The 23,547-nt window shown below is 45.8% G+C and overlaps 1 protein-coding gene across 1 annotated transcript in view; it reads left to right on the forward strand.

Annotated features, from left to right (window-relative positions):
• Nucleotides 1-12,917: 12,917 nt before the first annotated feature.
• LOC121534151 overlaps nt 12,918-23,547 on the forward strand; it is a 195,832-nt gene continuing 185,202 nt past the window's right edge. Inside the window, exon 1 of the mRNA XM_041840668.1 lies at nt 12,918-13,253. Coding sequence (XP_041696602.1) covers nt 13,184-13,253 — 70 coding nt within the window. The 5' untranslated portion in view covers nt 12,918-13,183. The remainder of the gene's footprint in view (nt 13,254-23,547) is intronic.

A 23,547-nucleotide genomic window follows, 5' to 3' on the forward strand; every position in this document is an offset into this window, starting at 1 on the left:
CACATTTCACAGATGGTAGTGGAGACCAATGTGTCTGTCTGTTGAATACAGTACAGGTCCCTCTGTTCTCCTCCCTATTGAATACAGCACAGGTCCCTCCGTTCTCCTCAGTTCTCCTCCCTGTCGAATACAGCACAGGTCCCTCTGTTCTCCCTCCGTTCTCCTCCCTGTCAAATACAGTACAGGTCCCTCTGTTCTCCCTCTGTTCTCCTCCCTGTCGAATACAGTACAGGTCCCTATGTACTCCCTATGTTCTCCTCCCTGTCGAATACAGTACAGGTCCCTCTGTTTTCCCTCTGTTCTCCTCCCTGTCGAATACAGTACAGGTCCCTCCGTTCTCCCTCTGTTCTCCTCCCTGTCGAATACAGTACAGGTCCCTCTGTTCTCCCTCCGTTCTCCTCCCTGTTGAATACAGTACAGGTCCCTCTGTTCTCCCTCTGTTCTCCTCCCTGTTGAATACAGTACAGGTCCCTCTGTTCTCCCTCCGTTCTCCTCCCTGTTGAATACAGTACAGGTCCCTCTGTTCTCTCTCTGTTCTCCTCCCTGTTGAATACAGTACAGGTCCCTCTGTTCTCCCTCTGTTCTCCTACCTGTCGAAAACAGTACAGGTCCCTCTGTTCTCCTCCCTGTTGAATACAGTACAGGTCCCTCTGTTCTCTTCCCTGTCAAATACAGTACAGGTCCCTCTGTTCTCCTCCCAGTCAAATACAGTACAGGTCCCTCCGTTCTCCCTCTGTTCTCCTCCCTGTTGAATACAAATAAAATAAAATAAAATAAAATCAAATCAAATTTTATTGGTCACATGCGCCGAATACAACAGGTGCAGACATTACAGTGAAATGCTTACTTACAGCCCTTAACCAACAGTGCATTTATTTTAAACAAAAAAAGTAAGAATAAAAACAACAACAAAAAAGTGTTGAGAAAAAAGAGCAGAAGTAAAATAAAGTGACAGTAGGGAGGCTATATATACAGGGGGGTACCGTTGCAGAGTCAATGTGCGGGGGGCACCGGCTAGTTGAGGTAGTTGAGGTAATATGTACATGTGGGTAGAGTTAAAGTGACTATGCATAAATACTTAACAGAGTAGCAGCAGCGTAAAAGGATGGGGTGGGGGGGCAGTGCAAATAGTCCGGGTAGCCATGATTAGCTGTTCAGGAGTCTTATGGCTTGGGGGTAGAAGCTGTTGAGAAGTCTTTTGGACCTAGACTTGGCACTCCGGTACCGCTTGCCGTGCGGTAGCAGAGAGAACAGTCTATGACTAGGGTGGCTGGAGTCTTTGACAATTTTGAGGGCCTTCCTCTGACACCGCCTGGTATAGAGGTCCTGGATGGCAGGAAGCTTTGCTGTTCTCCCTCTGTTCTCCTCCCTGTCGAATACAGTACAGGTCCCTCTGTTCTCCTCCCTGTCGAATACAGTACAGGTCCCTCTGTTCTCCCTCTGTTCTCCTCCCTGTCAAATACAGTACAGGTCCCTCTGTTCTCCCTCTGTTCTCCTCCCTGTCGAATACAGTACAGGTCCCTCTGTTCTCCTCCCTGTCGAATACAGTACATGTCCCTCTGTTCTCCCTCTGTTCTCCTCCCTGTCGAATACAGTACAGGTCCCTCTGTTCTCCTCCCTGTTGAATACAGTACAGGTCCCTCTGTTCTCCCTCTGTTCTCCTCCCTGTCAAATACAGTACAGGTCCCTCTGTTCTCCCTCTGTTCTCCTCCCTGTCAAATACAGTACAGGTCCCTCTGTTCTCCCTCTGTTCTCCTCCCTGTTGAATACAGTACAGGTCCCTCCGTTCTCCCTCTGTTCTCCTCCCTGTTGAATACAGTACAGGTCCCTCTGTTCTCCCTCTGTTCTCCTCCCTGTCGAATACAGTATAGGTCCCTCCTTTCTCCTCCCTGTCGAATACAGTACAGGTCCCTCTGTTCTCCTCCCTGTCGGAATACAGTACAGGTCCCTCTGTTCTCCCTCTGTTCTCTTCCCTTGTCGAATACAGTACAGGTCCCTCTGTTCTCCCTCTGTTCTCCTCCCTGTTGAATACAGTACAGGTCCCTCTGTTCTCCCTCTGTTCTCCCTCTGTTCTCCTCCCTGTTGAATACAGTACAGGTCCCTCTGTTCTCCTCCCTGTCGAATACAGTACAGGTCCCTCTGTTCTCCCTCTGTTCTCCTCCCTGTCGAATACAGTACAGGTCCCTCTGTTCTCCTCCCTGTCAAAAACAGTACAGGTCCCTCTGTTCTCCCTCTGTTCTCCTCCCTGTTGAATACAGTACAGGTCCCTCTGTTCTCCCTCTGTTCTCCTCCCTGTCGAATACAGTACAGGTCCCTCTGTTCTCCCTCTGTTCTCCTCCCTGTCGAATACAGTACAGGTCCCTCTGTTCTCCTCCCTGTCAAAAACAGTACAGGTCCCTCTGTTCTCCCTCTGTTCTCCTCCCTGTTGAATACAGTACAGGTCCCTCTGTTCTCCCTCTGTTCTCCTCCCTGTTGAATACAGTACAGGTCCCTCTGTTCTCCCTCTGTTCTCCTTCCTGTTGAATACAGTACAGGTCCCTCTGTTCTCCTCCCTGTCGAATACAGTACATGTCCCTCTGTTCTCCCTCTGTTCTCCTCCCTGTCGAAAACAGTACAGGTCCCTCTGTTCTCCTCCCTGTCGAATACAGTACAGGTCCCTCTGTTCTCGTCTTTTCTCCTCCCTGTCAAATACAGTACAGGTCCCTCTGTTCTCCTCCCTGTCAAATACAGTACAGCTCCCTCTGTTCTCCTCCCTGTCAAATACAGGTCAGGTCCCTCTGTTCTCCTCCCTGTCAAATACAGTACAGGTCCCTCTGTTCTCGTCTGTTCTCCTCCCTGTTGAATACAGTACAGGTCCCTCTGTTCTCCTCCCTGTCGAATACAGTACAGGTCCCTCTGTTCTCCTCCCTGTCAAATACAGTACAGGTCCCTCTGTTCTCCCTCTGTTCTCCTCCCTGTCAAATACAGTACAGGTCCCTCTGTTCTCCTCCCTGTTGAATACAGTACAGGTCCCTCTGTTCTCCTCCCTGTCGAATACAGTACAGGTCCCTCTGTTCTCCTCCCTGTCGAATACAGTACAGGTCCCTCTGTTCTCGTCTTTTCTCCTCCCTGTCGAATACAGTACAGGTCCCTCTGTTCTCCTCTGTTCTCCTCCCTGTCGAATACAGTACAGGTCCCTCTGTTCTCGTCTTTTCTCCTCCCTGTCGAATACAGTACAGGTCCCTCTGTTCTCCCTCTGTTCTCCTCCCTGTCGAATACAGTACAGGTCCCTCTGTTCTCCTCCCTGTCAAATACAGTACAGCTCCCTCTGTTCTCCTCCCTGTCGAATACAGTACAGGTCCCTCTGTTCTCCTCCCTGTCAAATACAGTACAGGTCCCTCTGTTCTCCCTCTGTTCTCCCTCTGTTCTCCTCCCTGTTGAATACAGTACAGGTCCCTCTGTTCTCCTCCCTGTCGAATACAGTACAGGTCCCTCTGTTCTCCCTCTGTTCTCCTCCCTGTCGAATACAGTACACGTCCCTCTGTTCTCCTCCCTGTCAAAAACAGTACAGGTCCCTCTGTTCTCCCTCTGTTCTCCTCCCTGTTGAATACAGTACAGGTCCCTCTGTTCTCCCTCTGTTCTCCTCCCTGTCGAATACAGTACAGGTCCCTCTGTTCTCCCTCTGTTCTCCTCCCTGTCGAATACAGTACAGGTCCCTCTGTTCTCCTCCCTGTCAAAAACAGTACAGGTCCCTCTGTTCTCCCTCTGTTCTCCTCCCTGTTGAATACAGTACAGGTCCCTCTGTTCTCCCTCTGTTCTCCTCCCTGTTGAATACAGTACAGGTCCCTCTGTTCTCCCTCTGTTCTCCTTCCTGTTGAATACAGTACAGGTCCCTCTGTTCTCCTCCCTGTCGAATACAGTACATGTCCCTCTGTTCTCCCTCTGTTCTCCTCCCTGTCGAAAACAGTACAGGTCCCTCTGTTCTCCTCCCTGTCGAATACAGTACAGGTCCCTCTGTTCTCGTCTTTTCTCCTCCCTGTCAAATACAGTACAGGTCCCTCTGTTCTCCTCCCTGTCAAATACAGTACAGCTCCCTCTGTTCTCCTCCCTGTCAAATACAGGTCAGGTCCCTCTGTTCTCCTCCCTGTCAAATACAGTACAGGTCCCTCTGTTCTCGTCTGTTCTCCTCCCCTGTTGAATACAGTACAGGTCCCTCTGTTCTCCTCCCTGTCGAATACAGTACAGGTCCCTCTGTTCTCCTCCCTGTCAAATACAGTACAGGTCCCTCTGTTCTCCCTCTGTTCTCCTCCCTGTCAAATACAGTACAGGTCCCTCTGTTCTCCTCCCTGTTGAATACAGTACAGGTCCCTCTGTTCTCCTCCCTGCTCGAATACAGTACAGGTCCCTCTGTTCTCCTCCCTGTCGAATACAGTACAGGTCCCTCTGTTCTCGTCTTTTCTCCTCCCTGTCGAATACAGTACAAGTCCCTCTGTTCTCCTCTGTTCTCCTCCCTGTCGAATACAGTACAGGTCCCTCTGTTCTCGTCTTTTCTCCTCCCTGTCGAATACAGTACAGGTCCCTCTGTTCTCCCTCTGTTCTCCTCCCTGTCGAATACAGTACAGGTCCCTCTGTTCTCCTCCCTGTCAAATACAGTACAGCTCCCTCTGTTCTCCTCCCTGTCGAATACAGTACAGGTCCCTCTGTTCTCCTCCCTGTCAAATACAGTACAGCTCCCTCTGTTCTCCTCCCTGTCGAATACAGTACAGGTCCCTCTGTTCTCCTCCCTGTCGAATACAGTACAGGTCCCTCTGTTCTCCTCTGTTCTCCTCCCTGTCGAATACAGTACAGGTCCCTCTGTTCTCCCTCTGTTCTCCTCCCTGTCGAAAACAGTACAGGTCCCTCTGTTCTCCTCCCTGTCGAATACAGTACAGGTCCCTCTGTTCTCCCTCTGTTCTCCTCCCTGTTGAATACAGTACAGGTCCCTCTGTTCTCGTCTTTTCTCCTCATTTCGAATACAATACAGGTCCCTCTGTTCTCGTATGTTCTCCTCCCTGTCGAATACAGTACAGGTCCCTCTGTTCTGGTCTTTTCTCCTCCCTGTTGAATACAGTACAGGTCCCTCTGTTCTCCTCCCTGTCAAATACAGTACAGGTCCCTCTGTTCTCCCTCTGTTCTCCTCCCTGTCGAATACAGTACAGGTCCCTCTGTTCTCCCTCTTTTCTCCTCCTTGTCGAATACAGTACAGGTCCCTCTGTTCTCCTCCCTGTCAAATACAGTACAGGTCCCTCTGTTCTCCCTCTGTTCTCCTCCCTGTCGAATACAGTACAGGTCCCTCTGTTCTCCCTCTGTTCTCCTCCCTGTCGAATACAGTACAGGTCCCTCTGTTCTCCTCCCTGTCGAATACAGTACATGTCCCTCTGTTCTCCCTCTGTTCTCCTCCCTGTCGAATACAGTACAGGTCCCTCTGTTCTCCTCCCTGTCGAATACAGTACAGGTCCCTCTGTTCTCCCTCTGTTCTCCTCCCTGTCAAATACAATACAGGTCCCTCTGTTCTCCCTCTGTTCTCCTCCCTGTCGAATACAGTACAGGTCCCTCTGGTCTCCCTCTGTTCTCCTCCCTGTCAAATACAGTACAGGTCCCTCTGTTCTCCCTCTGTTCTCCTCCCTGTCAAATACAGTACAGGTCCCTCTGTTCTCCCTCTGTTCTCCTCCCTGTCGAATACAGTATAGGTCCCTCCTTTCTCCTCCCTGTCGAATACAGTACAGGTCCCTCTGTTCTCCTCCCTGTCGAATACAGTACAGGTCCCTCTGTTCTCCCTCTGTTCTCTTCCCTTGTCGAATACAGTACAGGTCCCTCTGTTCTCCCTCTGTTCTCCTCCCTGTTGAATACAGTACAGGTCCCTCTGTTCTCCCTCTGTTCTCCCTCTGTTCTCCTCCCTGTTGAATACAGTACAGGTCCCTCTGTTCTCCTCCCTGTCGAATACAGTACAGGTCCCTCTGTTCTCCCTCTGTTCTCCTCCCTGTCGAATACAGTACACGTCCCTCTGTTCTCCTCCCTGTCAAAAACAGTACAGGTCCCTCTGTTCTCCCTCTGTTCTCCTCCCTGTTGAATACAGTACAGGTCCCTCTGTTCTCCCTCTGTTCTCCTCCCTGTCGAATACAGTACAGGTCCCTCTGTTCTCCCTCTGTTCTCCTCCCTGTCGAATACAGTACAGGTCCCTCTGTTCTCCTCCCTGTCAAAAACAGTACAGGTCCCTCTGTTCTCCCTCTGTTCTCCTCCCTGTTGAATACAGTACAGGTCCCTCTGTTCTCCCTCTGTTCTCCTCCCTGTTGAATACAGTACAGGTCCCTCTGTTCTCCCTCTGTTCTCCTTCCTGTTGAATACAGTACAGGTCCCTCTGTTCTCCTCCCTGTCGAATACAGTACATGTCCCTCTGTTCTCCCTCTGTTCTCCTCCCTGTCGAAAACAGTACAGGTCCCTCTGTTCTCCTCCCTGTCGAATACAGTACAGGTCCCTCTGTTCTCGTCTTTTCTCCTCCCTGTCAAATACAGTACAGGTCCCTCTGTTCTCCTCCCTGTCAAATACAGTACAGCTCCCTCTGTTCTCCTCCCTGTCAAATACAGGTCAGGTCCCTCTGTTCTCCTCCCTGTCAAATACAGTACAGGTCCCTCTGTTCTCGTCTGTTCTCCTCCCTGTTGAATACAGTACAGGTCCCTCTGTTCTCCTCCCTGTCGAATACAGTACAGGTCCCTCTGTTCTCCTCCCTGTCAAATACAGTACAGGTCCCTCTGTTCTCCCTCTGTTCTCCTCCCTGTCAAATACAGTACAGGTCCCTCTGTTCTCCTCCCTGTTGAATACAGTACAGGTCCCTCTGTTCTCCTCCCTGTCGAATACAGTACAGGTCCCTCTGTTCTCCTCCCTGTCGAATACAGTACAGGTCCCTCTGTTCTCGTCTTTTCTCCTCCCTGTCGAATACAGTACAGGTCCCTCTGTTCTCCCTCTGTTCTCCTCCCTGTCGAATACAGTACAGGTCCCTCTGTTCTCGTCTTTTCTCCTCCCTGTCGAATACAGTACAGGTCCCTCTGTTCTCCCTCTGTTCTCCTCTCTGTCGAATACAGTACAGGTCCCTCTGTTCTTCTCCCTGTCAAATACAGTACAGCTCCCTCTGTTCTCCTCCCTGTCGAATACAGTACAGGTCCCTCTGTTCTCCTCCCTGTCAAATACAGTACAGGTCCCTCTGTTCTCCCTCTGTTCTCCCTCTGTTCTCCTCCCTGTTGAATACAGTACAGGTCCCTCTGTTCTCCTCCCTGTCGAATACAGTACAGGTCCCTCTGTTCTCCCTCTGTTCTCCTCCCTGTCGAATACAGTACAGGTCCCTCTGTTCTCCTCCCTGTCAAAAACAGTACAGGTCCCTCTGTTCTCCCCTCTGTTCTCCTCCCTGTTGAATACAGTACAGGTCCCTCTGTTCTCCCTCTGTTCTCCTCCCTGTCGAATACAGTACAGGTCCCTCTGTTCTCCCTCTGTTCTCCTCCCTGTCGAATACAGTACAGGTCCCTCTGTTCTCCTCCCTGTCAAAAACAGTACAGGTCCCTCTGTTCTCCCTCTGTTCTCCTCCCTGTTGAATACAGTACAGGTCCCTCTGTTCTCCCTCTGTTCTCCTCCCTGTTGAATACAGTACAGGTCCCTCTGTTCTCCCTCTGTTCTCCTTCCTGTTGAATACAGTACAGGTCCCTCTGTTCTCCTCCCTGTCGAATACAGTACATGTCCCTCTGTTCTCCCTCTGTTCTCCTCCCTGTCGAAAACAGTACAGGTCCCTCTGTTCTCCTCCCTGTCGAATACAGTACAGGTCCCTCTGTTCTCGTCTTTTCTCCTCCCTGTCAAATACAGTACAGGTCCCTCTGTTCTCCTCCCTGTCAAATACAGTACAGCTCCCTCTGTTCTCCTCCCTGTCAAATACAGGTCAGGTCCCTCTGTTCTCCTCCCTGTCAAATACAGTACAGGTCCCTCTGTTCTCGTCTGTTCTCCTCCCTGTTGAATACAGTACAGGTCCCTCTGTTCTCCTCCCTGTCGAATACAGTACAGGTCCCTCTGTTCTCCTCCCTGTCAAATACAGTACAGGTCCCTCTGTTCTCCCTCTGTTCTCCTCCCTGTCAAATACAGTACAGGTCCCTCTGTTCTCCTCCCTGTTGAATACAGTACAGGTCCCTCTGTTCTCCTCCCTGTCGAATACAGTACAGGTCCCTCTGTTCTCCTCCCTGTCGAATACAGTACAGGTCCCTCTGTTCTCGTCTTTTCTCCTCCCTGTCGAATACAGTACAAGTCCCTCTGTTCTCCTCTGTTCTCCTCCCTGTCGAATACAGTACAGGTCCCTCTGTTCTCGTCTTTTCTTCTCCCTGTCGAATACAGTACAGGTCCCTCTGTTCTCCCTCTGTTCTCCTCCCTGTCGAATACAGTACAGGTCCCTCTGTTCTCCTCCCTGTCAAATACAGTACAGCTCCCCTCTGTTCTCCTCCCTGTCGAATACAGTACAGGTCCCTCTGTTCTCCTCCCTGTCAAATACAGTACAGCTCCCTCTGTTCTCCTCCCTGTCGAATACAGTACAGGTCCCTCTGTTCTCCTCCCTGTCGAATACAGTACAGGTCCCTCTGTTCTCCTCTGTTCTCCTCCCTGTCGAATACAGTACAGGTCCCTCTGTTCTCCCTCTGTTCTCCTCCCTGTCGAAAACAGTACAGGTCCCTCTGTTCTCCTCCCTGTCGAATACAGTACAGGTCCCTCTGTTCTCCCTCTGTTCTCCTCCCTGTTGAATACAGTACAGGTCCCTCTGTTCTCGTCTTTTCTCCTCATTTCGAATACAATACAGGTCCCTCTGTTCTCGTATGTTCTCCTCCCTGTCGAATACAGTACAGGTCCCTCTGTTCTGGTCTTTTCTCCTCCCTGTTGAATACAGTACAGGTCCCTCTGTTCTCCTCCCTGTCAAATACAGTACAGGTCCCTCTGTTCTCCCTCTGTTCTCCTCCCTGTCGAATACAGTACAGGTCCCTCTGTTCTCCCTCTGTTCTCCTCCTTGTCGAATACAGTACAGGTCCCTCTGTTCTCCTCCCTGTCAAATACAGTACAGGTCCCTCTGTTCTCCCTCTGTTCTCCTCCCTGTCGAATACAGTACAGGTCCCTCTGTTCTCCCTCTGTTCTCCTCCCTGTCGAATACAGTACAGGTCCCTCCGTTCTCGTCTTTTCTCCTCCCTGTACTTTAGGGTGATTGTTTCTCAACACTCTTGACGCATCGACTGTTACTGTACATTCTATGTGGCTATCAAGATGATAATACAATTTCCTCATAAACAGAACGTTCTGATAACATTCTTTTCACATTTAGAAACAAACTTCTTTACTGCCACAGTCCCTACTTACATCCCTCATAAAGATTATTGAAAAGCTGTAGCATCTCGTCTCTTGGGTTTTCTATCTGGTTGTGGAGCGAAGCCATGCCAACCTATTTCAACTGCCAGGCAATGCCCAATGGCTTGTGCCAAACCTTGTCACAGAATGCAATGTGTTAGCCAAACAATATGACAGGGACAGTTCTGCCTCACAGATGGGGCTGATTTTCAATGTGCAGATACTGTATATGCTGGGTTTAAAATACAGTAGCACAGACACACACCAGAGGTTAAGGTTATAACGCTGTTTGTTACATTCAGACACACACCAGAGGTTAAGGTTATAACGCTGTTCGTTACATTCAGTAACACATACAAAATATATATGTTCGATTTTTGGTGCTACTATAGTTTAGCATTTTTCAGTTTTTTGAAAACGAATATGAATATGTTTGAATTTGAGCCAAACATGGCTATGTATGGGCTAGGCCTACCGGTGCCTTTGTCCTGAGAGGCCTGTCCATCTTACTGCAGGTCTACCTCCCAAATGGCACGATGTACCCTATGTGGTGCACTACTTTAGATCAGGGCCCAAAGGGACCCATCCAAAGTCAGTACATCAATTTTCTGCTCATGTTTCGGTAGATTTAATCTGTCATGCAACCTTGAAATTAGAAGTGAGCCACCATCACTCAAAATGTAACACTTTATCATGAAGTTGTTGACCATGTGCCATTATTGGATAATCTTTAAATTTCATGACCAATTTTTTGGCTTTACAGGATAAGACTATTGCTTGCTTAAGTGGCTTATCATTGTAATTACATTGTAATTGAGTGTCGATCCTTCAAGATGGATAAAGTAGCTTCAGGAAAGAAACAGACAGTCAGACAGACAGACAAACAGACAGTTTGATAGACAGACAGACAGACAGACAGTTTGATAGTCAGACAGTCAGACAGACAAACAGACAGACAGACAGACAGTTTGATAGACAGTCAGACAGACAGTTTGATAGACAGTTTGATAGACAGACAGTTAGATAGACAGTTTGATAGACAGTCAGTCAGACAGTTTGATAGACAGACAGACAGACAGACAGACAGACAGACAGACAGACAGACAGACAGACAGACAGACAGACAGACAGACAGACAGACAGTTTGATAGACAGTCAGTCAGACAGACAGTTTGATAGACAGTCAGTCAGACAGTCAGAGAGACAGACAGTTTAATAGACAGACAGACAGACAGTTTGATAGACAGTCAGTATGTCAGACAGACAGACAGTTTGATAGACAGTCAGTCAGACAGTCAGTCAGTCAGTCAGACAGACAGTTTGTTAGACAGACAGACAGTTTGATAGACAGTCAGTATGTCAGACAGACAGACAGTTTGATAGACAGTCAGACAGTCAGTCAGACAGACAGACAGTTTGATAGACAGACAGACAGACAGACAGTTTGATAGACAGTCAGTCAGACAGTCAGTCAGACAGACAGTTTGATAGACAGACAGACAGACAGTTTGATAGACAGTCAGACAGTCAGTCAGACAGACAGACAGTTTGATAGACAGACAGACAGACAGACAGTTTGATAGACAGACAGACAGACAGTTTGATAGACAGACAGACAGACAGACAGACAGACAGACAGACAGACAGACAGACAGACAGACAGACAGACAGACAGACAGACAGACAGTTTGATAGACAGTCAGTCAGACAGACAGTTTGATAGACAGTCAGTCAGACAGTCAGACAGACAGACAGTTTAATAGACAGACAGACAGACAGTTTGATAGACAGTCAGTATGTCAGACAGACAGACAGTTTGATAGACAGTCAGTCAGACAGTCAGTCAGTCAGTCAGACAGACAGTTTGTTAGACAGACAGACAGTTTGATAGACAGTCAGTATGTCAGACAGACAGACAGTTTGATAGACAGTCAGACAGTCAGTCAGACAGACAGACAGTTTGATAGACAGACAGACAGACAGACAGTTTGATAGACAGACAGACAGACAGACAGTTCAATAGACAGTCAGTCAGACAGTCAGTCAGACAGACAGTTTGATAGACAGTCAGTCAGACAGTCAGTCAGACAGACAGTTTAATAGACAGTCAGACAGTCAGTCAGACAGACAGTCAGACAGACAGACAGTTTAATAGACAGTCAGTCAGACAGACAGTTTGATAGACCAATCTGATCGACAAGTTTCGTAACATCTCAGGACTTCCCTTTATTTGTTCTTCTCCATCCCTCTCCAGTGTTTTGTTTCTAGATAGGCTAGGCTAGGCTACACCCCTCACTAATTTAAGAGCTCTGACAATTAGTGAGCCCTTTCAATTTACGACCAGATCGCTCCCAGGAAATTAATGTATCCGAGGAGGCCAGAGAAGTGGACTCCTAAATGGAATCCAACCCAAAGTGCCATGAACACATTTTTATTGGCAGAGCAGAGCTGACGGGCCTGTCTGTCAGACACTCGTAATCCATCCCCGAGATGGGAAGGATGTCTGCTGTTTGATTACAAACTGGCCCGACTAGACTGGCTTTACTTTGGCATGTGTGGAGGAAAATCTACCATTTACTGTTAGTAAGGGGTCTATTGAACACAGCAACCATCTGTGATATATAGTGAGAATATTGTTTTCAGTAATAACTAGTTAGAACCTATTATCAGCATTCTCACGTACAGTAATATTTCATGTCAGAAACATACTGCACAGACAGGCTGTCCAAACACACAGACACGGACACAGACACATGCACACACACACACACACACACACACACACACACACACACACACACACACACACACACACACACACACACACACACACACACACACACACACACAGACACATACACACACACAGACACACACACAGACACACAGACACACACACACACACACACACACAGACACAGACACAGACACAGACACAGACACAGACACACACACACACACACACACACACACACACACACACACACACACACAGACACACAGACACAGACACAGACACAGACACAGACACAGACACAGACACAGACACAGACACACACACACACACACACACACAGACACAGACACAGACACAGACACAGACACACACACACACACACACACACACACACACACACACACACACACACAGACACAGACACAGACACACACTGTCTCCTATCTGCTCCTCCCACATCCTCATTCTCAGCAGCTTGTTTATATTCAGTTTGCATGAGTGTTGCTATGTGAAATTTAAGGGAGAAGGATGCATATTGTTTCCATGTATACACCATTTTTAATAGTCTTCACAGATGTTTTTATACAGTGCCACATTACTTTCTGTTGGCAGGAATCTCCACCACAGGCAGTCAGAAAGCAGTGTTTAGCAACACACTCTGAAAAACAAAACAAACTCTCCTCACTTCTCTTCCTCTCCCAGCATGCTCCACCAGGAAGTACAGCTCTGATTGGCTGACTGCTTTACTAATTCCTCCCCAAACAAAAAAAAACACCCAGTCATCAGCTGATCTGGAACTCCAACTCCAACTGAAAACAACTACGGTGTACCAGCTGGTCAAGTTGATATTAGAAGGGTAGGACCCTAAAGGCATAAAGGCCTCTTTAAAGGCCATTAAAGTTAAAGGACTTGCTGGACTCTCTTTACGTCTACATAGCAGTCAAATAGGAATGGAGAATAAGGAACTGGATGAATAGAAACAGGAACTGAATGAAAGTGAAAGTGTGGAGTGAGTTAGAGGAGAAGTGGATGAGGAGGAAGTGACCGTGGCACCCGCAGGATAACAAGTAAATGATGGACAATAGTCGGGAGGTTTTGTCTAACAACGGCTCTTCAGAAATACACAAGGTTATAAACACTGGTGAGTAGTCAGTTTTTTGGAAGTTGTCTGTGTTATGCTCTGTTCTAACTACTGTAACTTGTTCTAACTACCGTAACTTGGTTCTAACTACCGTAACTTGGTTCTAACTACCGTAACTTGTTCTAACTACCGTATCTGTGTCAGGAGTTTAATAAACATTGTTTCCTGAGTCTGTTATTGGTTTATTGTGTTATCCTAAATTGCGGCGTACGTGCCTTGTCAAGCTGGGCCTCATTGATGACATGAGTGTGACGTGAACGTCTTCAGTTACAGGAAAGGAAATATATTGCTACACTAAAGACGCCACAACAATGAAATGCTCTCTGGTTAGATTTTAATGACAACCAGAAGTCTAACCAATCAGACCCATGTGGTCTCATGCAGACCAGCAGTCTAACCAATCAGACCCATGTGGTCTCATGCAGACCAGCAGTCTAACCAATCAGACCCATGTGGTCTCATGCAGACCAGCAGTCTAACCAATCAGACCCATGTGGTCTCATGCAGACCAGCAGTCTAACCAATCAGACCCATGTGGTCTCATGCAGACCAGCAGTCTAACCAATCAGACCCATGTGGTCTCATGCAGACCAGCAGTCTAACCAATCAGACCCATGTGGTCTCATGCAGACCAGCAGTCTCACCCAACCAGAAGTCTAACCCAATGTGGTCTCATGCACAGTGATATGATACATACCACCTCCACAGCACTGCATCCTAAATGGCACCCTATTCCCTTTATAGTGCACTACTTTTTTACCAAGGGCCCTATAGGGTGCCATTTGGAACACACCCCACATGATAGGAACCTGTTTCTGTCATTTTACAATTAAGAGTACAGATTATTGCATGGGACAATGTACAAAGGTTTTTGAGAAATATCATTTGAAAAAAATAGAACTTTATTTAAGTAAATGTACTTATTGGGTTCTCTTAATGTTAATAAGAGAGATGAAAATGAAATGATTTAAAGGTTATTTCTTGATGTACATTTTTTTTTGTTCAAATGTACAGATTTTTAGGTTGTTTCATTAGATTTGGGGTGGGATGGGGTCGGCAGAAATTCTGGCCCAAAAAAATGGGGTCCTGAAAAAGTTTGAATATCACTAATCTTATTATCTATCATTTAATTCTCAGTTCTCAGTGTCAGGACTGTCAGAATGACACTGGTCGGTCTCTGATGCCAGCTAATTGCATTGTCACTCCGTTTAATGTGTGCGCAGTGGCATTCATAAGTCTCTTTATGACTCAAATGATTGTCTGCCTTCAGAAAGCATTCATCTTGAAGTCGTCCTTTCATTAAGAAATGGACATCACCTGCTCTGATCATGTTATCAGCAGGACTTTCTCTATAGGCTTCTATGCATGTAGGACTATATCTCTTTGCTCATCCTGACAAACACGTAACGCTCTGGTCATTTCCATGTGAAAGGACCCATGAGCAACAACACATGAAGTTCATAGGAGCATGTCAGATTGGGTGTGAAATGAAAACTAAGAGTCTTTTTTATTAAATTTTTTAGGTAAACCATTTTACATCCTAACAATTAGGAATGACCAAAGGCTTTGATTTCTGGTCAAACAGATGGAAAAGGGGTCTTAGAAAACATCTATCAGAAAAAGTCTTAAAATGTATTAGAAATACAGTGGGGGAAAAAATTATTTAGTCAGCCACCAATTGTGCAAGTTCTCCCACTTAAAAAGATGAGAGAGGCCTGTACTTTTCATCATAGGTACACGTCAACTATGACAAACAAATTGAGAAAGAAAAATCCAGAAAATCACATTGTAGGATTTTTTATGAATTTATTTGCAAATTATGGTGGAAAATAAGTATTTGGTCACCTACAAACAAGCAAGATTTCTGGCTCTCACATACCTCACAGATTTCTGGCTCTCACAGGCTCCTCTGTCCTCTGTCCTCCACTCGTTACCTGTATTAATGGCACCTGTTTGAACTTGTTATCAGTATAAAAGACACCTGTCCACAACCTCAAACAGTCACACTCCAAACTCCACTATGGCCAAGACCAAAGAGCTGTCAAAGGACACCAGAAACAAAATTGTAGATCTGCACCAGGCTGGGAAGACTTGAATCTGCAATAGGTAAGCAGCTTGGTTTGAAGAAATCAACTGTGGGAACAATTATTAGGAAATGGAAGACATACAAGATGTCAGATGGGGTGATGTGTATGCGGCGGTGAAGTCAGGCGCAGGACACAGAGGATCAAGATGACTACTTTACTTCAAGTAAACACGCACAAAACAAAAGTCTCCACAACACTGGAGGAGTAACACGCGCTGGGCGTAAAATGGCGAACTAGAATTGCCGAACATCAAACAGGACAAAATGACAATAACACACAAAGGCCAAACGTAAAACAAGGGAACTTATATGTTACACAATCAACACAAAATAAGTAACAGGTGTACAAACTAGACAACACAAGACAAACACCGAAACATCGATCGGCAGTAGCTAGTACTCCGGGGACGACGAACGCCGAAGCCTGCCCAAGCAAGGAGGAGGAGCAGCCTCGGCGGAATCCGTGACACAAGACCACTGATAATCTCCCTCGATCTGGGGCTCCACGCAAGATCTCACCCCGTGGGGTCAAAATGATCACAAGAACGGTGAGCAAAAATCCCAGAACCACACGGGGGGACCTAGTGAATGACCTGCAGAGAGCTGGGACCAAAGTAACAAAGCCTACCATCAGTAACACACTACGCCGCCAGGGACTCAAATCCTGCAGTGCCAGACGTGTCCCCCTGCTTAAGCCAGTACATGTCCAGGCCCGTCTGAAGTTTGCTAGAGTGCATTTGGATGATCCAGAAGAGGATTGGGGAGAATGTCATATGGTCAGATGAAACCAAAATATAACTTTTTTGGTAAAAACTAAACTCGTCGTGTTTGGAGGACAAAGAATGCTGAGTTGCATCCAAAGAACACCATACCTACTGTGAAGCATGGGGGTGGAAACATCATGCTTTGGGGCTGTTTTTCTGCAATGGGACCAGGACGACTGATCCGTGTAAAGGAAAGAATGAATGGGGCCATGTATCGTGGGATTTTGAGTGAAAACCTCCTTCCATCAGCAAGGGCATTGAAGATGAAACGTGGCTGGGTCTTTCCAGCATGACAATGATCCCAAACACACCGCCCGGGCAACGAAGGAGTGGCTTCGTAAGAAGCATTTCAATGTCCTGGAGTGGCCTAGCCAGTCTCCAGATCTCAACCCCATAGAAAATCTTTGGAGGGAGTTGAAAGTCCGTGTTGCCCAGCGACAGCCCCAAAACATCACTGCTCTAGAGGAGATCTGCATGGAGGAATGGGCCAAAATACCAGCAACAGTGTGTGAAAACCTTGTGAAGACTTACAGAAAACGTTTGACCTGTGTCATTGCCAACAAAGGGTATATAACAAAGTATTGAGAAACTTTTGTTATTGACCAAATACTTATTTTCCACCATAATTTGCAAATAAATTCATTAAAAATCCTACAATGTGATTTTCTGGATTTTTCTTTCTCATTTTGTCTGTCATAGTTGACATGTACCTATGATGAACATTACAGGCCTCTCTCATCTTTTTAAGTGGGAGAACTTGCACAATTGGTGGCTGACTAAACACTTTTTTCCCCCACTGTACATCAAAACGCAATAATGTTGAAGTAAAGACCCCTGTCAACTAATATCAACACTTACATTTAGTTTTTGGAGATTTTTTTCTGCCTTCTGTAGGTTTAAGGAACATTGCCTTGTGCCTTAAAATTCCGTTACCAAAAACCCATATATCTTTAAGATATTTTCAAATTTCTCTCCCTCATCAGGAGGGAGGATAACGTAAGTTCATAGAAGTAACAAGTAAAAGTATACCTATCAATTAGTTAGAGTGTTTTTACTGATATCAGTTTTGTTTATGAATTATTAACTGATTAAAACTCGGAATTTATGCAATTGAATTGGCTTCAATGGGAAATCATAGTAGTCACACACCTACAATTGGGCTCACATGTTTGGACAGTACAGTAGAGTACAGTAGAGTTCAGTTCAGTAGAGTTCAGTACAGTAGAGTTCAGTACAGTTCAATAGAGTTCAGTACAGTACAGTAGAGATCAGTTCAGTACAGTAGAGTAGAGTAGAGTACAGTAGAGTTCAGTTCAGTAGAGTTCAGTACAGTACAGTAGAGTTCAGTTCAGTAGAGTTCAGTACAGTTCAATAGAGTTCAGTACAGTAGAGTTCAGTACAGTTCAATAGAGTTCAGTACAGTACAGTAGAGTTCAGTTCAGTAGAGTTCAGTACAGTACAGTAGAGTAGAGTTCAGTAGAGATCAGTACAGTAGAGTTCAGTACAGTAGAGTACAGTACAGTAGAGTAGAGTTCAGTACAGTACAGTAGAGTAGAGTTCAGTAGAGATCAGTACAGTAGAGTTCAGTTCAGTAGAGTTCAGTACAGTTCAATAGAGTTCAGTACAGTAGAGTTCAGTACAGTTCAATAGAGTTCAGTACAGTACAGTAGAGTTCAGTTCAGTAGAGTTCAGTACAGTACAGTAGAGTAGAGTTCAGTAGAGATCAGTACAGTAGAGTTCAGTACAGTATAGTTCAGTACAGTAGAGTACAGTACAGTAGAGTTCAGTACAGTAGAGATCAGTACAGTAGAGTTCAGTTCAGTAGAGTTCAGTTCAGTAGAGTTCAGTTCAGTAGAGTTCAGTTCAGTAGAGTTCAGTACAGTTCAATAGAGTTCAGTTCAGTAGAGTTCAGTACAGCACAGTACAGCACAGCACAGTTCAGTACAGTAAAGAAAATGCAGAATATAGTTCAGTGTAGTACACATTAGAGCACACTAGAGTAGAGTTCACTGTAAAGTACTCTAATCTCTACTCTACTGTACTCTACTGTACTCTACTCTACTCTACTCTACTCTACTATACTCTACTCTACTCTACTCTACTCTACTGTACTCTACTGTACTGTGTTCTACTGTACTGTGTTCTACTGTACTGTACTGTAATCTACTGTGCTGTACTCTACTCTACTGTACTGTGTACTGTACTGTACTGTACTTTGATGTCCAAACTTGTGAAACGTAGACGTCTATGATTGGTTCAGATTTTGTCTTGTTTGGAGCAGAGATCATTAAAATAACAGCCATTGTGTAGAATTATACCCAAATATGCAAAGGAGGATATTGCATATTTCTATCTTTGTGTACCTATTTAGGATACAACACCATGAAGATAATTAATATCCACAATTATGCATTCGTGTGTAGTACAGATCAGGGACCCATGATGAATTTCCGTTACCGCAATTCCGTTACTGGGTGTAAATCCACTTCACACACTGTATTTTAATAACCAAAAGTAAATGTGTCATGTAATAGCTGACACCCCATTCTTTCTGCAGACGTCGTTGAATCCGGAGTAGATATTTAGGTTAACCTATTCATCATAGTTCCATGATAACTGATGTTTCATCTGTCCAGTGTATGGCCCATGTTGGACAGGTTCTGTTCTGTTCTCCCCTCCTCTCTTACTCCAACCAGATGGCTGTCACGCAAGCCATCCCTCACACACAACAGAACAGGCTAATTCCCCATTATTCTCCAGCTAATGGGGTCATTAACAACCTCTCTGATAATTAAATGTAGACTTCCGCCAATCTGCCAGTTTGTGTTGGTTAACATGGCGTATCGCTCACAATCAAAATGGTGCCATGGCGGATGGGATGCTGTGTTTTATTGTCCTCTTTGACTAACTGGCATAGCTATAGATACATTGTCATGTAATTTGACAGCTTGGAAGTTTCTAGGCAGAACTCCAGTGATCATTGATAGACATTTGATGCGCTATTAATAAAATGCATCCCAATTTGGTGTGATTGTATTGTGATTGTATTGTGATTGTACGGCTGTTTTTCTCTGTTTCCTCTACATGCCTTTAATATTATATATATTAATATTAATATTAGCATATTGATGCCTTACTCCTTCCATTTATGTTTTCCTTTGTAAATGTCTGTGTCCCAAATGTCACCCTATTCCCTACATAGTGCACTACTTTTGACCATGACCCCATGGAGTACCATTTGGGACTCAGCCAATGTCACGGCCATAATGACTGTGTATAACACATTTGTAACCCCATCACTTTGACACTGTTCTATTTTCAGGCATTTTACGGGGCCGTGCATGCTATACCATTTGATAGAATACATTTTTGATTTAGACAGCTGAGCGTTCAGAGTGTATAAAATAACATAAATATAATATAACCTGCCTGACAGGCTTGGTTTTAGAGAGAGAGAGAGAGATAGAGAGAGAGAGAGAGAGAGAGAGAGAGAGGGGAGCGAGAGAGAGAGAGAGAGAGAGAGAGAGAGAGAAGAGAGAGAGAGAGAGAGAGAAAAGAGAGAGAGAGAGAGAGAGAGAGAGAGAGAGACAAAAAGAGGGGGGGGACATGGCATCCTGGGGAGGTTTGGTTACCTGTCAGACAGACAGAAGGGTGTAGAGGGGTTTCGAGGGGTTTCGAGGGGTGTCGAGAGTTTTTGCGTCCCAAATGGCACCCTTTTCTCTACAAAGTGCACTACTTTTGACCAGGGCCCATGGGTGCATATTGTGAATATTGTGCCATTTGAGACGCACTCTAGGTGTGTAGAGAGTGACTACAGCCAGTTAGTTTAACGTTCCAACCTCGAACGGAGGAAGTGTTGGTGAATATTGACACGGCTGACAGTTAATTATAGGAGTCATAGATCACGGCAGACATGTTTGTCAGGTGTGTTTACGATTGACGTGCAACTTGTTTATGTCTCTGTGTTGTAGCATTGTTTTGCCGGTTGTTTTCCGTGCTTTGGAAGCGGTCTGTGTGTGTGTGTGTGTCTATTTTCTGGAGTATCAGAAGGGCCTCAGGGCTTGCCATAATGATCGTAATGGCAACACGGATTCTGAAGGGAAAAGTGCGGAGGGGGGAAGAGCAAGAGAGGAAATAATTGCTGTTACTAAAGGATGAGTGAGGTCAGCTGAAGAAAAAAAAAATGTATGCACTCACTAACTGTAAGTCGTTCTGGATAAGAGCGTCTGCTAAAATGACTACAAATATAAAAAAAATATCTGATGGAGACCGTGTCAAAGGCAGTGTCAGAGAGAGCGAGAAAGAGAGAGAGAGACAGAGAGACAGAGAGACAGAGAGACAGAGAGACAGAGAGACAGAGCGACAGAGAAAGAGACAGAGACAGAGACAGAGACAGAGACAGAGACAGAGACAGAGACAGAGACAGAGACAGAGACAGAGACAGAGACAGAGACAGAGACAGAGACAGAGACAGAGACAGGGAGGCAGCACCAGGGGAGAATGACTGCCTCCTTTCATTGAAGTCACGAAGTTCAAGGCCGACCAGGGTACTGCAGTCATTGTTTTCAGAAAGCAGGATCCCCATTATAGTGAATGGGAAAACGGTAAACTTCATGGGCAATATTCGTGTAAATAAAATATAAATTCTAAGACAATACTGGTACCAATACTTGCTTCTATTAAACCAGATGTCTGTCCTTTAATCGATTATTTTAAAATTGCACACAGAAGAAGTTATAAGGATAAAGGCAGCCTGCAGTACGCCGGTCGGCCTTCAACTTGAGATGGAGCAGCACTAAGCTAGACTGCAACATCACTTCCTGGATTAGCTCAAACTGCTCATGTTATGTCTACATAAATCTCCCCAATGAGACACCATCTTAGCAAGCTAAAACTGACTTCCCGAGCTTCAAATAATCCATTGAGTCTTCACATAGGAATGAATGTTGTGACATCATTGATGGCTTTGTCCATTCATATACAGTCATTGGACAGAACACACCAAATGCATTGAGACACAGTCAAACGATCCCAAGAGTTAGTTGAAGTGTTTTTCCGGTGATCTCCATTAGTAGACAGACATTGTCCAAGCGGTTGGTGTCAGTAACAGGAAGAAGAGAGGGAAGGAGAGAGAGAAGGAAAGAGGGAAGGAGAGAGGGAAGGAGAGAGGGAAGGAGAGAGGGCAGGAGAGAGGGAAGGAGAGAGGGAAGGAGGGAGGGCAGGAGAGAGGGAAGGAGAGAGGGAAGGAGGGAGGGAAGGAGAGAGGGAAGGAGAGAGGGAAGGAGAGAGGGAAGGAGGGAGGGAAGGAGAGAGGGAAGGAGAGAGGGAAGGAGAGAGGGAAGGAGGGAGGGAAGGAGAGAGGGAAGGAGAGAGAGAAGGAGAGAGGGAAGGAGAGAGGGAAGGAGAGAGAGAAGGAGAGAGAAAAGGAGAGAGGGAAGGAGAGAGGGAAGGAGAGAGGGAAGGAGGGAGGGCAGGAGAGAGGGAAGGAGAGAGGGAAGGAGGGAGGGAAGGAGAGAGGGAAGGAGAGAGGGAAGGAGAGAGGGAAGGAGGGAGGGAAGGAGAGAGGGAAGGAGAGAGGGAAGGAAGGAGGGAGGGATGGAGGGAGGGAAGGAAGGAGGGAAGGAGAGAGGGAAGGAGAGAGGGAAGGAGGGAGGGAAGGAGAGAGGGAAGGAGAGAGGGAAGGAGGGAGGGGTGGAGGGAGGGAAGGAAGGAGGGAGAGAGGTAGTGAGTGAGGATAGTAGGGAGGGAGAGGAGAGGCCAGCCAGACAGAGTTTACCGCGATGAGTGTCAGAGAAGGAATAGTTGCTGGAAGTTTTCGTTTTTCCTTGTTTTTCTTTATTCCATGTCTCCTGTCTAAAACTGTAATGTGAGAAAGACTGAGGTATATGCATGGTCAGTAACAAAAAATCTGCTTACAAAGGTTCTGACGGGTTAGAGAATGTTCTGACGGGTTAGAGAATATTAGAAGCCTTCCCTTTAATTAAGGGCCTTTTTCATCTAGACCACCTGAAGCGATATCCATCTCAACCAGAGCGAGCGAGAGAGTGAGTGAGAGAGAGAGAGAGAGAGAGAGAGAGAGAGAGAGAGAGAGAGAGAGAGAGAGAGAGAGAGAGAGAGAGAGAGAGAGAGAGAGGCCCTAACAGAGACAAGATTTTCTGAAACAGCAGTTTATCTCCGTTTCAGACGAGATGACAGGTAGCCCCCTCTGTTCTCTTCCAGACGTTTCTCTTCACGATGAAACAAGCGCCAGGGCTTCCAGCTACTGTCCAATGTTCCCCTTCAAAGCCTACTGTTTTGGGATCATCAATGAGGAGAGGCGTAGATGTGTACGGTAGAATAACAGCAGTTGAACTGAATCAAAGACGCCCGTTCGTCGGTTGCAGTATTCAGCACACACAAAAAGAAGAGAAGAAAAATAGATTGGAATGGTTCCTCTGGCTCCCAGCAGCCTCGTGGGCCAGCTGTCTTGCAACAGGAACACTGATGTAGCTACGCCACCGCTTGTTCAGCGCTCCCTTTAATGTCCATTCCACACCGCATTAGACTAGATCATTTTACTGCAAGGGGGTTAGGAATCATTTCAAGAAGCCCTGCTGTTGTAAGAAGTTAGAGCTGTGAGTGACTAATCAGTATGTCAGAGTGTTATCGTTCAGGTGGATTTTTAACCCCCGCCTCTCGGTGATCCCCGAGCTAACTGATACTGAGGGCCAGGCTTCCCTCCTGTTCCTCAGATGGTACCTTGATGCTGAGTCTCTCTGCTCAGTTTTTTTTTTATTCACTTGCAGGTGTAAAGATCAGGTCTCACCTGCCAAAACAATATAGGCGAGAGAGGAGAGAGATCTGAGAGAGATCTGAGAGAGATCTGAGAGAGTTGGTATGTGAGAGATCTTAGTCTGGATGCTGTTTTAACAAAACTGTTTTGAGGAGTTTGTTGGCTAACGAAGAAATATAAATCAAAGCTTTTTTTGAGAAAATTGTCTTCGCTTTAAAAGTAAACCATCCACAAAATTAATTTAAAAATATATATATATATATATATATTTCCCTTTATTACTTTCCAACCCCACCACCCCTTCCCTAATTGGAGTAAACTAGTGAACAACAATGCTTAGGCCTCTACTTCCAGCTTATACGTACTATATACATTTTATGGACAATTTTACAATACTTATCCTTCAACTCCATTCAACACCAGCCATCTATCTCTTAACACCATCCATATTGGATTTCTATTTGCCATATATTTTTCAACTGTACTGTGATGTTTTACAAAAGTTCTGAACCTTTCTATTCTCATTGTTTCTACAGATTGTAAATTGAAAATAAACATTTTTGCTAAAAGTATTATTACATTATTGATCGATTGACTATGACTTTTCAGATCATCCAGTAGTGCTATCTGCAGGGTTAGCTCCAGGTAAATATTGCAATCCTTTAGCCATTC

This window comes from Coregonus clupeaformis, chromosome 20 (genome assembly GCF_020615455.1).
Source record: "Coregonus clupeaformis isolate EN_2021a chromosome 20, ASM2061545v1, whole genome shotgun sequence".
Lineage (NCBI taxonomy): Eukaryota > Metazoa > Chordata > Actinopteri > Salmoniformes > Salmonidae > Coregonus > Coregonus clupeaformis.